The sequence below is a fragment of the Notamacropus eugenii genome, chromosome 5 (assembly GCF_028372415.1).
Source record: "Notamacropus eugenii isolate mMacEug1 chromosome 5, mMacEug1.pri_v2, whole genome shotgun sequence".
In the NCBI taxonomy this organism is placed as follows: domain Eukaryota; kingdom Metazoa; phylum Chordata; class Mammalia; order Diprotodontia; family Macropodidae; genus Notamacropus; species Notamacropus eugenii.
This window is the reverse complement of record NC_092876.1, coordinates 242,224,028-242,237,820: the sequence shown is the minus strand read 5'-3', so window position 1 is coordinate 242,237,820 and position 13,793 is coordinate 242,224,028. Positions and strand designations below refer to the sequence as shown.

The 13,793-nt window shown below is 37.4% G+C and overlaps 1 protein-coding gene across 7 annotated transcripts in view; it reads left to right on the top strand.

Moving 5' to 3' along the window:
* CCDC141 (coiled-coil domain containing 141) overlaps positions 1–13,793 on the top strand; it is a 284,155-nt gene that overhangs the window by 120,898 nt on the left and 149,464 nt on the right. For all 7 annotated transcript variants that reach the window (XM_072612514.1, XM_072612510.1, XM_072612511.1 and 4 more), the window contains exon 8: positions 11,973–12,167. In XM_072612514.1, coding sequence (XP_072468615.1) covers positions 11,973–12,167 — 195 coding nt within the window. The remainder of the gene's footprint in view (positions 1–11,972; positions 12,168–13,793) is intronic.

Here is a 13,793-nt window from a genome sequence, read left to right as displayed (position 1 = left end):
TATGAAATAATTTTTGGAGTTGCTAATCCTGAACTTAATTGAAGAGCTTTTGTGATGTGCATTATCGTGTTAGAGAAAAGGCAAGTAACCGATACCCTGATTTTCTAATTTTAAGTTTTTCTCTTTTAGAAAATTCTGGATGAGATTTTGATGGCCTAGATTATCTGATTTCAGATTACCTCTGCCAATCATTTAATGAATCAGATTTAGAGTCAAAGAGCCTGAGTTCTTTAAGATCTTGAATAAGTTTGTTAACTTTCTGGGGCTTCAATTTCCCTAGCTACAAAATGAGAGGGATGGACTAAATGACCCTCTTAACTTTAAATGGTGATTTCATGATTAATTATGGAATATTGATTTTTAAACCATCTTGAGAAGACATATGGTGCATCCATCCTCTTGTCTCCCATATATTATTGCATTCACCAGGAAAATTGTCTTCTGTTGTATTTTTAAATGCTTCAAGATTCTGCAGTCTTTCTGAATGATCACATAATCTTTTTAGTTAGGATATATAACTCTGTAATCCTTTGGCTTTTCTTCTGTTTGGTTAGAATAGAGAAAATCATTGTGTCCTTTGTTTACTGGGATCAAGATTATGTCTATATACTGTGGATAAATTCGATATGGACTGAAAAACCATTTTAGCTCAATTCATCAAGGACACCCTTGACTCAGAATGCTGTTTCTGGTTCCCTACCAATAGCTCAATCATAGAGAAGAACTGCAGGGAATCTGGCTAACTCTTTTCAGTACAATACAATTTTCTTTCAATCATGTAGACCCACACAGCCTCCTCTTTCTTCAGAAATGTTATTTGAATTCCTTTTAGTACTGTCACAGGATTTATTTTATACCCCTATGGAAAAGATTAGGGTTTCATTTTTCCATTTTAATGTGGAAAAAACCAGCTTGGAGAAATCACTGGAAAAATCCAAAAAAAAAAAAAAAACTAAGCTAAAAATTCTTCCATAGAATCCTATAGCTTTAGACTTCAGTTTTTTTCCCCCTTTCTCAATAAACCAATAGAAAATATGACCAAGAGAAAGCAAAAGAAAACAAAAACTGTTCAGGGATCAGGGTAGTAATGAAAAAACAACAATTTTGCAGAAAGATGTCTTTTAAAGCATTCATTTAAAGTTCCCATGGATGAAAAGAAATGTTATACTCTAGGCCACAGCAAACCTTTCACTGGATCTTTTTTAAAAATGTGAAAGCTTATAATGAAACTTTGAGTCCTAAATGATACCCTTTTGACTTGTTCAGCTGAGGAACAGATTGAAATCTCACAAGTGAATCACAGAAGGAAGAGAAAAATCATTTCTTTTCCAGGCTCCATGCTTGAAAATTTGCCATGTTTCTGAGCATAGTTGGGAATGATTTATTTTTTGGTAGCCAGAATTCCAGTAGCACATGGCAACGTATAGCTATACCACTGGCTCCACTCTGTGGCTGAAAGGTGAACAAAGTGAATCATGGGAGTAAATATTGAAGGGTGCTTCCTTTTTTCTTTTTCCATTTCTAATCTTTTCCCCTTTTCCTTTTCCTTACCCTTCCTTTCCCATCGTTGTCCTCTTATCTTTTTTATACATTTTTTCTTTTTTGAATTTTCCTACTAATTAACAGGGGAAAACACTACATCTTGCCTGTAGAAGACATAGACCTTTCTTCTAGGACAGGATTTCTTAACCTTTTTTTTTTTTTTTTGAGTCATTGATCCCTTTGGCAGCCTGGTGAAGTCTGTGATTCTCTTCCCAGAATAATGTATTCAAATACATAAAATGAAATAGAATCACAGAGGAAAGCTATTATATTGAAATAAAGATGTATTTTTTCCTGTTCAAATTCATGAATCTCCTGAAATCCATTGGTCCATGTACCCCAGCTTAAAAATGCCTGTACTAGAGATTGTTTGTTTGAATACAGAAAATATTAGTGTTGATTCATGGGTAATCACTCTAATACTTCATAGTCACACTCTGCCTAAAATCCAGAACCTTGAGATGGAGCCAATTTGCCATTGAATTCACAATTTGCCTGTGAGGGAGACAGGAATAGACATGAGGTTTCATGACCTCAATTCCCCACCTAGGGAAACTAAGAAAAAAACCAATATCAGTGACAACAAGGACAACAACCTTCAACATCTAAGCTTATTTAACAGGTCCAGAGTAAAAGTGTGGTTGTTTTTTTTTCCTGGGCACCAGGCTTGGCAGTCTCATGAGTTGATGTGATATTTTATCTTCTGGCCAGGAGATCTCAGGATCTGAGTGTTCTAGGGTCTAGGTCTAGGACCTAGAGTTGGAGGGCAGCCTTCATTTTCCTGTTGAGGAAACAGAGGCCCAAAATGGTTAAGTGACTTTTCCAACATCACACAGGTAATAAGAATATTGGAACCTGTGTCTTCTGCCTCCAGAAACAATGCTCTGCCCATTGTTCTCAATAAAAGAAAAGTTCTTTTCACTGGTATGATACAATGGAAAGAGACCTGGAGTGAGAGAACCTAGATTTGACTCTTCATTTCCCTCCTGCTTGTGCTACTTTGGGATTTCTCTGGCTTCCTTGCTATTCCTCAGAAAGCTCATCATTGGGAAACTTCATCATCCTGCAAGGTTGAATTAACCTTGGTGCTCCTAACTCATCACTACCCTCTGCCCCTCTGGTGGAGGGTAGAACCACGAACTCCACAACCTCCATTTAAGGAAGAGGTTCAGGATGGACATCTCCTTTCTCACTTGGATGTACTACTTTGGGACTTTTCTAACTCTTCTATTGTCCCCCTACCCCAAGTGGGTATCTCCCTTTCCTCCACTAGAGTTCAAGCTCTTTGAGGGCAGAGCATTTTTTATTTTTTTTTATTTGTATCCCCAGCACTTAGCAGAGTGGGACTGGGGACACTCAACAGTAGACTGAATAAATATTTTTTGACTATTAGTTGCTTCTGACGCTTCTTATAAGATAGCGGACAAATCATTTAACATCTCTGGGTTTTGTTTCCTCATCTGCAAAATGAGGGGGTGAGATTAGTCTTAAGCATCCCTTTAGGTTTCAGATCTATAATCCTATGATCTTTAGTTGACAAGTAGGCACACCCTAAGACCACAGTTTCTCTGGCTGTTGCTATGTGCCCTTGCTAGAATGCTTAATAGCCTCAAATGGGTTATGGGTGCTATACTATTCACTTATCCAGAAAAGGATGAAACCCCATTTTCTGCCTGGATTGACACTTGTTTTTGTATAGGTCAAGGGAGAGGCAGAGATGCCGACAGGAAGCATGTTCAGTTCTTGCTTGGAGGTATTTCAGATTATCAGTTTCTCAAGGCATCTATTTTTTTTTGTCCTCTATGAACATATGTTCATTATTATTATCATCATCATTTTTTGGATTGTATTTATTCAGTTGTTAGAGGGTACTTCTTCTGAGAAAATCTCTCTACTAAAGCAGTTTGGTACTTATTATCAAACCTATAGTTTTGGGGCCTACATCCCTTGCAGGGGTGGGGAACTTGTGTCCTCAAGGTCACATGTGGCCCTCTAGGTCCTCAAATGTGGCCCTTTGACTGAATCCAAACTTCACAGAACAAATCCCTTTAATAAAAAGATTTGTTCTGTAAAACTTGGACTCAATCAAAAAGCCACACTCAAGGACCTAGAAAGTCACATGTGGCCTCTAGATCACAGGTTCCCCACACTTGCCTTAGAACATAAGTTATTTGCTAAGAGACATATGGACAGTATGTATCAGGACTTGCATCGGGTCTTCCAGACTCTGAGATTAATTCTGTGCCTACTCTATACCTTTGGGTTAGTTCTCCATCCACTATACCACTTTTGCCTTTCATCTCTTTCATTTTAAAAAGCCAGATGTAAACACGCTTTACTTAACTATGAATCATCCTCTGATTAGAAATGCTGAGTTAAAAATAAAACTGAGATTCTGTTAATGAAGCCATGTAGAGTTCTGTAAGTTTTGTGCCAGTGAGTTAATTCTCCTTGGTTTGGACCTGAGCAGCACTGGATGCTTAGAAATTGTGGAAGAAATGAGCTATAACTAATGAGAGCTCACTCCAGATTAACTATGCTTCATGAACTGTCAAGGCACTCTCCATGGGCCACTTTGTCATAGCCTTCCATTTACCAAGAACACAGAATCACTTCTACAGCCTAAACTTTTTGGTAGTTCCACAAATGTGTGCGTTGATATCTTTTTTCACTCTTATCATGGGATTCTAAGGATATAAGATCATAGATTTAGAGATGAGAAGGACCTTAGAAGTCATCTAGCCTATCCTACCTCCATTTAGCAGAGGAGGAAACAGACCCAAAGAGGATAAGTATGCCAGCTACGTAGTAAAATAGATAGGGCCAGGAGTTCAAATCCAACCTTTGTCACTAACCAGCTGTGTGATCCTAGGTAAGTCATATAACCTTTCTCTGCTTCAGTTTCCTCATCTGTAAAATGGAAAAAATAATGCCTACTTTTGAGGGTTGAGGATAAAATGAAATAGTATTTGTGAAGTATCTTGTTAACCTTAAATTCTAGTTACTGTTGCTGCTGCTGCTGCTACTACTACTACTACTACTACTACTACTACTACTACTACTACTACTACTACTACTACTACTACTACTACTACTGCTACCACCGTAAGTCACATAGCCACAAAGCTGTGATATGAACCCAAGTCCTCAGACTCCAAATCAAGAATTCTTTCTACTGTACCCTATTATCATTTTTTGTGTGTGGTAAGAAAAAAGTCACCCTGTTTTTCAGATTCTGAAGTCAGGTTTGATATAAAAATTTTTATTTTTCACATGATGATCAATCAACAAAGCTACCTGTTTCAAAGTTGTGAGATAATATTTGTGGAGTTCTTAGCACATTGCCTGGCACACAGTAAAAAGAAAAACAAATAGAAAGAAAAGGAAAAAATAAAGAAAGAAGGAAGGAAATGAAGACTGGAAGAAACAAAGAAAGAGAAGAAAGAAAGGAAGAGAGAGAAAGGAAGGAAGGAAGAGAAAAAAAGGAGAGAGGAAAGAAAAAGAGAGAAAGGAAGGACAGAAGGGAAAGAAGGAAGAAAGGAAGGCGAGAGAGAGGGAAAAAGGAAAAGAAGGAATATGGGAAAGTTAGACATTATTTTTCTCTCAAGGCAAAGTTTCATTTGGAGAGCTAACCTAAGACTTTTCCCCCTTAAGAAAATCATTTTTGCTTTCTTGTCTATCAGCACTAATCCTCTTAAAAATACCCTTTCAATCAAGGGATCCGGGAGAAGCTCAATTTCCCCAGTAAATGGAACACTGAAAGGCACAGTTAAAAAGAGCCACTACTGTGAGAGAAGAATGAGAATAATAGCATGACCTGTGGAGACCCACTGAGTACAAGTACATAGAGTGCTCGTGTGTCTTTAACGGGTCAGAGATATTCACGTATCTCTGTCAAATTGAAAAGTCAAGGTAATGGCAGGCTTTGAGTTGCTTCTGGTGGTGACGTGTGAGAAATATTTTATTGCTAAGTGACTGAGACTCTTAGAGATTTAACACTTAGCAGGCAGGGAGCAGACTAAGGAAAAGGGACCAAGATTTTCTCCCTTGGGTTTTTGTGGCCTTGATCACGGTGACAACTATTTTTCCCACTTTAAGGACACATTAAATTCAGGTGTCTCTTGAAGGCTTTATTATTATTTTTTGGGCTTTCCACATAAAAAAATACCTAGGGAAATATACTGTCAAATTGGTATAGAGAACTGTCAGAAATTTCTCGTAATGCTCTCCTAAAAAAAAATTCCTGAAAATATTGCCCCTCTCCACGCCCACCTCCCAATGTTAAACAGATCTGTATTCATCCCTGTATAATGGAAGTCTAGTGATTGTTGAGAATCGGTCATCTTGCTTGGGTACTGCAGTCTCTGCATATGGAGATCACCACGGAGCATACTTCCAGGAGAACTGAGATAACATGAAAGAAAAGTGCCTTGAAGAGCCTGAGATGTGGGTAGATCTTCTATAACAGACTCCAGTTGCCTAACCATACACTGAAGAGGTTTGCTCCAGTAATAGTCAGAAGGGCCTGTCAGCTCTATCTATTTCCTTTTTGCCTTATTCTCTTTATTTGCTTCATTCAGTGACTCCTACATTCAAAGCATCTGATCAGAAACTGTAAGGGGAGACATCATAGGGCCTTCCCCCTCTGAAGTATGTGCCTCCTACCCTCCAAGAAATAGGACATTGGTCATGGGTCTTTTCATTTGTTCTTTTCCATTTTGGGTAGAAAGAGTGGAGTCTCAAAACTTAGTATGTTCTAAAGGATGTCACAAAGAGGGTAACAGAACCCTGGAATTCCAGAGCCTAGTTTCAAGGTTGGGCATTGTAGCAAGCAGAGGGTGGCCTTCTGGACCTAGGCTAGAAGAAGTTGAGACTAGGATTCATCTGGCAGATGTGCTACATATAGACCTGACCTTAGTGGGTGGGACTCGTGCTATCTAAGAATTCAGGGAAGTTTTGAATCTACTGTCTCTAAAACTACTATCCCTGAGACTGAGTTAGCGTAGAGGAAAATATGCCCTGAGAGGTACCAGTAGAAATATTTGTAATTTGCTTTTGCCATATCTTAGAGTAAATATCTTGTTATAAGGTAGGAGGGGAAGAAAACAAGGGGAAAAAAAGAAATTTACATGAAAACTTTATTATATATTTAAAAGGTATAGCAAGTTATAATAGATTTACAGTTTCATATGCAATCATCTTTTTTATTATACCATGTTATGGAAATGCTTGTTTTATTCCATAAATTAAAAAATTAAAATAAAATAAGACAATTTATGTTAAATAATTAAGTGAAACTGGAACATAATCACTGGTGTCCCTACAATGAACAGGGAGAAGCATAGTTGGTAGGGGCTTAAGCCTGAAAAGATATCTCCATACCCTAGAATCACGAGAAGGAGTTTTAGCAGGCCTGACCCAGAGAGGAACAGCCAGAGCATTATGTGTTCAAGGCTTGTGGCCAAGCCAAAGCAGGGTATAAATACATGCAAATTACTATGGAAACCATGAAAAAAAAGAATTTAGTCCTTATTCTCCTTGATTGTGCAGGGTAGAAGTCATATTGCATTCCTCTTGTGTTCTCCCTTAGTTTTCTATATGTAGTCATTAACTGAATTTAACAACATAATCTATGATATGGAACTGAACCAGGATGGTAGTACAGTATAGCTCCTTCCACAACTGCTCCAGAAACATGCTAAGAAGAACGTAAAACTGAGTAATGACTGGAAATCAAAGTACATATTTGAGTGTGTTATCTGTCTAGCCTAAGATCACAATCTTAATATACAGACAACTGAACAGGAGAGGAACTATGGAATAGGAGATTGGTTTGGAACCAGAGCACTGAGATAGGAGTGTAGCAAGAGATCTGGTCTTGCACTCAGTCTCTAGGGCACAACTTATTTTTGACTTACCCTTGGCCCAAGCCAACAGCACGAAGTCTCTCAGGGGAGCTTGGGCATCAACGTGGGAAGGCCTAGAGCTGATCACAGAGTCAGATCCAGGAGCAAGCCAACAGTACAGAGCAGGATTCTCCCACAAGAATTACAGACTTAGCCCCCAGCATTTCCAGTTAGGCTAGCAATGCAGGGTTGCTTAGAATAAAAGTATTGCAAGAGTGAGTGAACAAACATGACTAAGACATAAACACATAAGAGGAATATAACTCCAAGACACCAACAATAAAAAAAATACCAATTAGAACTCCTAGAAGATATGATGCAAGAGTTAATTTTTTTTAAAGTTAATGAAATTGATTTTGGAAATGAAATGAGAATGATAGAGAAAAGAATTGAAAAAAAATAGAAGCTATGGAAGAGAGTATTACAAGAGGTACAAAACCTTACCTAAACAACAGATTCTCTGATAATTAGAATAGATGAAACAGAAGTTAATGACTCAACAAGAAATGTCAAGAAGAAATATGAAAAGGCTAAAAAAGCTTGAAAAAAAAGAAAATGTAAAGTAGCTCATATCAAAGACAACAGATTAGAAAACATATCAAGGAGAAATAATTTAAGAGTCACAGATTACTTGAAAACCATGATGAAAAAAAGGAGCCTGGATATTATATTTTGAGAAATAATGAAAGAAAACTGCCCAGATCTCTTTGAAAGGAGGACAAAGTAAAAAAATACAAATATTCCGCTGGTCACCTGTTGAAAGAAGCCTCAAAACAAAAACTGTGGAACGTTACAGCCAAAATTTAGAGCTTTTAGGTAAAACAAACAATACAAGAGAATAAAAAAAAAAAAAAACAATGACAATAAAAGAAACAAAGCAAGCAACCAGAAAGGAAGAGTTCAAGAACCCAGGAACTGTGGTCAAGATCACACAAGACTTTACAGCTTCTGTATAAAAGAGCAAGAATCCAGTAATTCATAAGGTAAAAGCTTACAACCATGACTAACTTACCCAGAAAAACTAATTATAATTGTACAGGGGCAAAAAGGACCTCAATGAAATGGAATGTTTCCAAATATCTGTGATAAAATGACTGAAGTGAAGTTGAAACTCTGAAATACAAACACTGAAGTAAAAAAAAAAAACACAAAAAATTAAATATAAATAAGATAGGAAAAAAGCTTTATTAAGATGAAGTATTTGTATTCCAAAGGGTAGGAGAATGACAGAATCATTCCCTAAGAACCATAATGTCATCAGAATTCATCTCATAGTCAAATGAGATGGAGGGACAAGAAGTGGTTTTTGTAATATTTTAATGCTCTTAAAAGGGAAAGGAATAAGCATTTATTTATATAGTACCTACCACATGTCAGACACTGTGCTAAACACCATACAAATAGTACCTTGTTTGAGCCTTATAACAGCCCTGTGAGGGAATTGCTATTATTTCTCTCCATTTTAGAGTTGAGGAAACTGAGGCAAACAAGCTTAAGTTACTTGCCCAAGGTAATGTAGCTAGTGAATGTCTGAGACCAGATTTAAACTCTGGTCTTCCTGACTTTACTGTGCCACCTAGCTGCCTCTGAAAAGAAAGGGGCGGAGGGGAAGGGAAAATAGGGTGGAACTGGACATCATTAGGACCTCATTTTCACTGGAATTGGTCAAAGAAAGGTAGAATACTCACAGTTTGGTTTAGAAATACATTCAACTCAACAGGCTAACAGGAGGAAGTAAGGAGAAGGAAAGGGGGTGGGAATAAGAGGAAGAGTAGATCTAAGGAGCTTTTAGTCTCAAGCAAATCAAACCCTAGATTCAGATGGAGGATTGTGAAATGAGGGAAAGAAAGAAAAAAGACAGGAGGGAAGGAGGAAGAAAAAAAATTGAGCACTTAGAATTGGGGACAGGCAAGGCAGTAGGAGTGTTTGTGTCAAGTATAGAGGGTTGGTGCTTAGCACACTCCTGCTCTGTAATGTTCTTCTTATCAAAGAGGAAGTGGGAAGCAAAGACAGGAAAAAGTACAAGAGAATAGGTTATAGGAAAATACACAAAATCATAGTTTTTGCACAAACAAGTCCAAATAGAGCTAATATTAGAAGGGAAACAGTTAAGTGGAAGTGGGCTTCTTTGTAGCAACATTTTCTGATAGGGGCAGCTAGGTGGTACAATGGTTAGAGCGCCAGTGGAGGAGTCAGGAGGACCTGAGTTCAAATCTCATCTCAGATACTTGACACTCACTAACTGTGTGACCTTGGGCAAGTCACTTAACCCCAATTGCCTCATCCTGGGTCCTCTCCAGTCATCCTGATGAATATCTGGTCACTGGACTCAGATGGCTCTGGAGGAGAAGTGAGGCTGGTGACCTGCACAGCCCTCCCTCACTCAAAACAAAGTCAAGTGCAAGTCATGTCATCATTTCTCTGATGGCGTGGTCTTCTTTGGCAACAAAGGACGAACACACACACACACATTCTCTGATAAAAGTCTCATGTCTAAGATTTTGCACACATACATATATATATATATGTGAAAACAGATTTAAATTTATAAGAATAAGAGTCATTCCCCATGAACAGATTTCTCAAGGGAAGAAATTAAAGTTCTATATAGCCATGTTAAAAAAAATTCTCTAAATCACTAATAGTTAAAGAAATGAAAATTGGGTTCCACCTCACAGCCATCAAGTTACAATGTTATTAAAAAGGAAAAGTGACAAATGTGGGAAGGGCTACAGGATATAGGCACATTGATGCACTATTGATCAATCTGTGAATTGGTCTAGCCATTCTGGAAAATGATTTGGAACTATCTCTAAAGTTACTAAATATGTATATATACCCTTTGACCCAGCAAAACCACTGTTAGACTAATAAACCTAGGAAAGTAAAAAAGAAAAAGTCTTCCTTCCTCCTCCTTTTCCTTCTCCCTCCTCCTTCCCCCTCCTCCTTCCCCCTCCTCTTCTCCCTTCTTCCTCCTCTTCTTCCCCTCTTTTTCTTTCTTTCCTTCTTTCCTTGTTCCTTCCTTCTTTCTTTCTTTTTTCTTTCCTTCCTTCCTCTTTTCTTCATTCCTTTCTTTCTCCTCCTCTTCCTCCTTCTCCACTAATAAAACTTTATTTACAGTAGGCTTCTTGCCATGATTTAATGAACATCAGTTTAGAATTTTGGTGGCTTTAAAAAATAATTAATAGTGGACAATTAATTCATAGTCTATAATATATGTATGCATTTATGTATGTGTGTAGATATTTGCACATATGTATGTGTGTATGCTTATATATATGTATGGGAGTATTTATATTTTTACTGCTAGCATAGTGCTGGATACTTGTGGGCTGAATAAATGACAATGGCAGACTATGCCTAGTAATGTAATAAAATTTTGTTGCTACTGAGAAAACAGATGCAATTTGAAAAATATTATGATAAAATCAAACTGAATTTGGGGCTTAATTTTCAGTCCTTTGACAATCGAACCGTGCCTATCCCTTAATCTAGCCTGGAATAAAATGTTCCTTACTATCTCGGCCCCGCCAAAGCCCCACTATCAGAGCCATTGTTTTATAGGTAATCTTAGTTTTATTATACTCAATCTGACATCTCTGCTTTTGAGAGCATTTGGATTTTCCTTCAGATAGACTGAATGTTAAAATCCTTGACATACTCCAAATGTTATCCTCTTCCTTTTCTTCTCGTTTCTTTTGTTTTGCATCCAAATGTGATGGAAAAGAGAAAACTACCTCTTTTCTTCTCTAGAATGTTTATATTTCATTAAGAGAGAAAGCACTGAAAGGTGACTTTAAGGCCAGGAGGGAGGGAATACTGCACAATAATAGCCATTAATTTTGTGATGAATAACAAACCTTAATTTTCAGTTTCAAATTCTGGCAGACACTGAAGTAACAACAACAAGCCATGTGATGTTTTCCTGATTTTTCAACATTTTCCTATGTTAGCAATGAAACTAGATTTGGAGAGAGAGATTCATGTCTATTTTCTTTTTTCCTTAAATTAAAAAAGGCAACTTGGCCATGACACAAATTGAAAATGGATAGAAATGTATTTTTTATATGTGGGAAGGTGGATGTGGTAGAAGGAAAGCAAGTATAAGCTGCACGATTCTTCAATAGCTTCACCCAGCTAAGTCTTCTAGATCTCCTTCCTTTCTCTTTCCTCCTTCCTTCTCTTTTTATCTTTCCTCTTTCTTAGTATTACAATAATGTAAAAGGAAGCAAGACATAGAAATAGCTACACTCCATTTGCAAAGACAAATTTCAATCCCAGAGAACTGATGCTATACCCTACCTCCCTCCTTTCAATAGAGAGGCAGGGAATGCTAGATGTGGCATATGGCATATGCCACCAGACAAATACTTAATATATTATTAAATCTTTTCATATTTGCCAGACATGGTAGTTGATTGGCAAAGTACAGCCAATACCTTCAATATGGTTTTTTTTAACCTTACTAAAGTCAATTAAGGGTTTCCTGTGTAGAACCAGCTAAATGAAAGTGGTCTCTTTTAGGAATGGAATTCTGCAGTTGACAAACTGAAGAGTGAAGCCCTCAGGATTCTGCTGACAGAAAACTATGTGGAGAAAGAACACCTCCAGCTTTCAAACCAGAAGCTGAACCACCTTCAAGAGGAATTTGCCCAACTCATGGAGAAAAGGAAGACCCTGTTGCAAGAAGCGAATGATTTTTACAACAGTGTTAACAAGGTTAGTGTAAGGCCAGATCAATAATTATAAGTAATCATGTGTTGCTCAAAAGAATGATTTAAAAGATTAGATTAGATCAAAGGGATAGGCTATCTAAACATTATTATCTAAGCTGAGAGGTTCCATGGGCCCTAGGAGTTACAAGTTGGCTTTTAAAATGTATTCCTACTGTGCTTGCAGTTTCTTTTAAAAACTGACAGCATCCAAATCATTAACAAGAAAGTTTTGTTTTTTAAAAATTGCCTCAAGCAGTGTTTGTTAGTTACATTTCTGTGTGAGAGCAAAAAAGGATCTTTTATCTGAGTGTTTTCAGTCATTTGAAGGAAATGCTACCGTATTTAGGCTAGAGAAAAGGAACCAGGTTTCAAAAACCAACTAATAACAGCAACACATTTCCTTTATAATTTTCAGTGAATGATTCCTTATTTCCAGCCCTCCTTTTTTAAAAATTGCATAGTAAAAGGAGTACTAAAGGATCCTAGGTATGACTTAGTTGAGTAAAGAACTATCTTAGGGAAGCATAAAGAGTAAAGCACAGGACCATTTTCCCTTTCTCCTTGAGGAAAACTACTTTGAAGTTGCAAACAGGTGAATGAGTTAGTTTTATCTTTGTGTCATGAACCTGTCTTTTGAAATCCAGAAGAGAGAAATCTTGAGTATGGGCCACTTCTAGTTCTTGAGTTGAAATCTAAAGCTCTCCATATGTCAATGGAAAGTAAAATGGCAAGATGCTAGTTTATTTCCTTTTCCATTTCTTTAGTAGTTCTCTAGTTGGTGGTAGTTATCTTTCATTCTTGAAAATGACCAAGATGACATCACCATGATAAAGTCATGTTTCAATGTGTCTGACTGTGGCTGATCAGACAATAAGAACTTGGAATGCTCTACCACAGATTGGGCACAAGTAGTCTATGTGAACATTTGGGATGGGTACTCTAAATTTGCACACTCTGTGTTTTCTTTGCGCTGTTTCAAATTCTCTTTGCTCGTAGAGCGCAGCACCTTTTCAGATGTGGGCATGCCATGCTGAGTGGTCTTGTGCCAGTGTCTCCCATATCCCACAATCAATTCCAAAGTTCTTGAGAGAGACCTTGAGAGTCCTTGTATAACTTCTGACCATCATGTGATTGCTTGCCATGTGTGAGTTCTCCATAAAATAGCCTTTTTGGCAAGGATATGTTTTGCATTAAAACAACGTGACCAGCCTATCGGAGTTGTGCTCTTTGAAGCATAGCTTGAATGCTTGGCAGTTTAGTTCGAGTAAGAACTTCAGCGTCTGGTGCTTTATCCTGCCAGGTGATCTAAGACAATTCAAATGGAAGCGTTTCAGTTTTCTGGCATGGCCCTGGTAAATTGTTCAGGTTTCACAGGCATTCAACAATGAAGTCAACACAATGGCTCTGTAGACCTTCAGTTTCAGTTTGGTTAATTCATGTAAGGCAAATTATTACTGATGGCTAATGCCGAATACTAATAATGTAAATGTGTTCATCTTGAATGTGCCAAATTGTTCATATTTAAGAACTTAGTTCTTTTTATTTTTTCAATATTTGAGGGCTGAACATTCAAATGCTATTAGTAAATTTGTCCTGTGAGTTAGATTTCCCTGGTGTTAGAAGGAAAAAA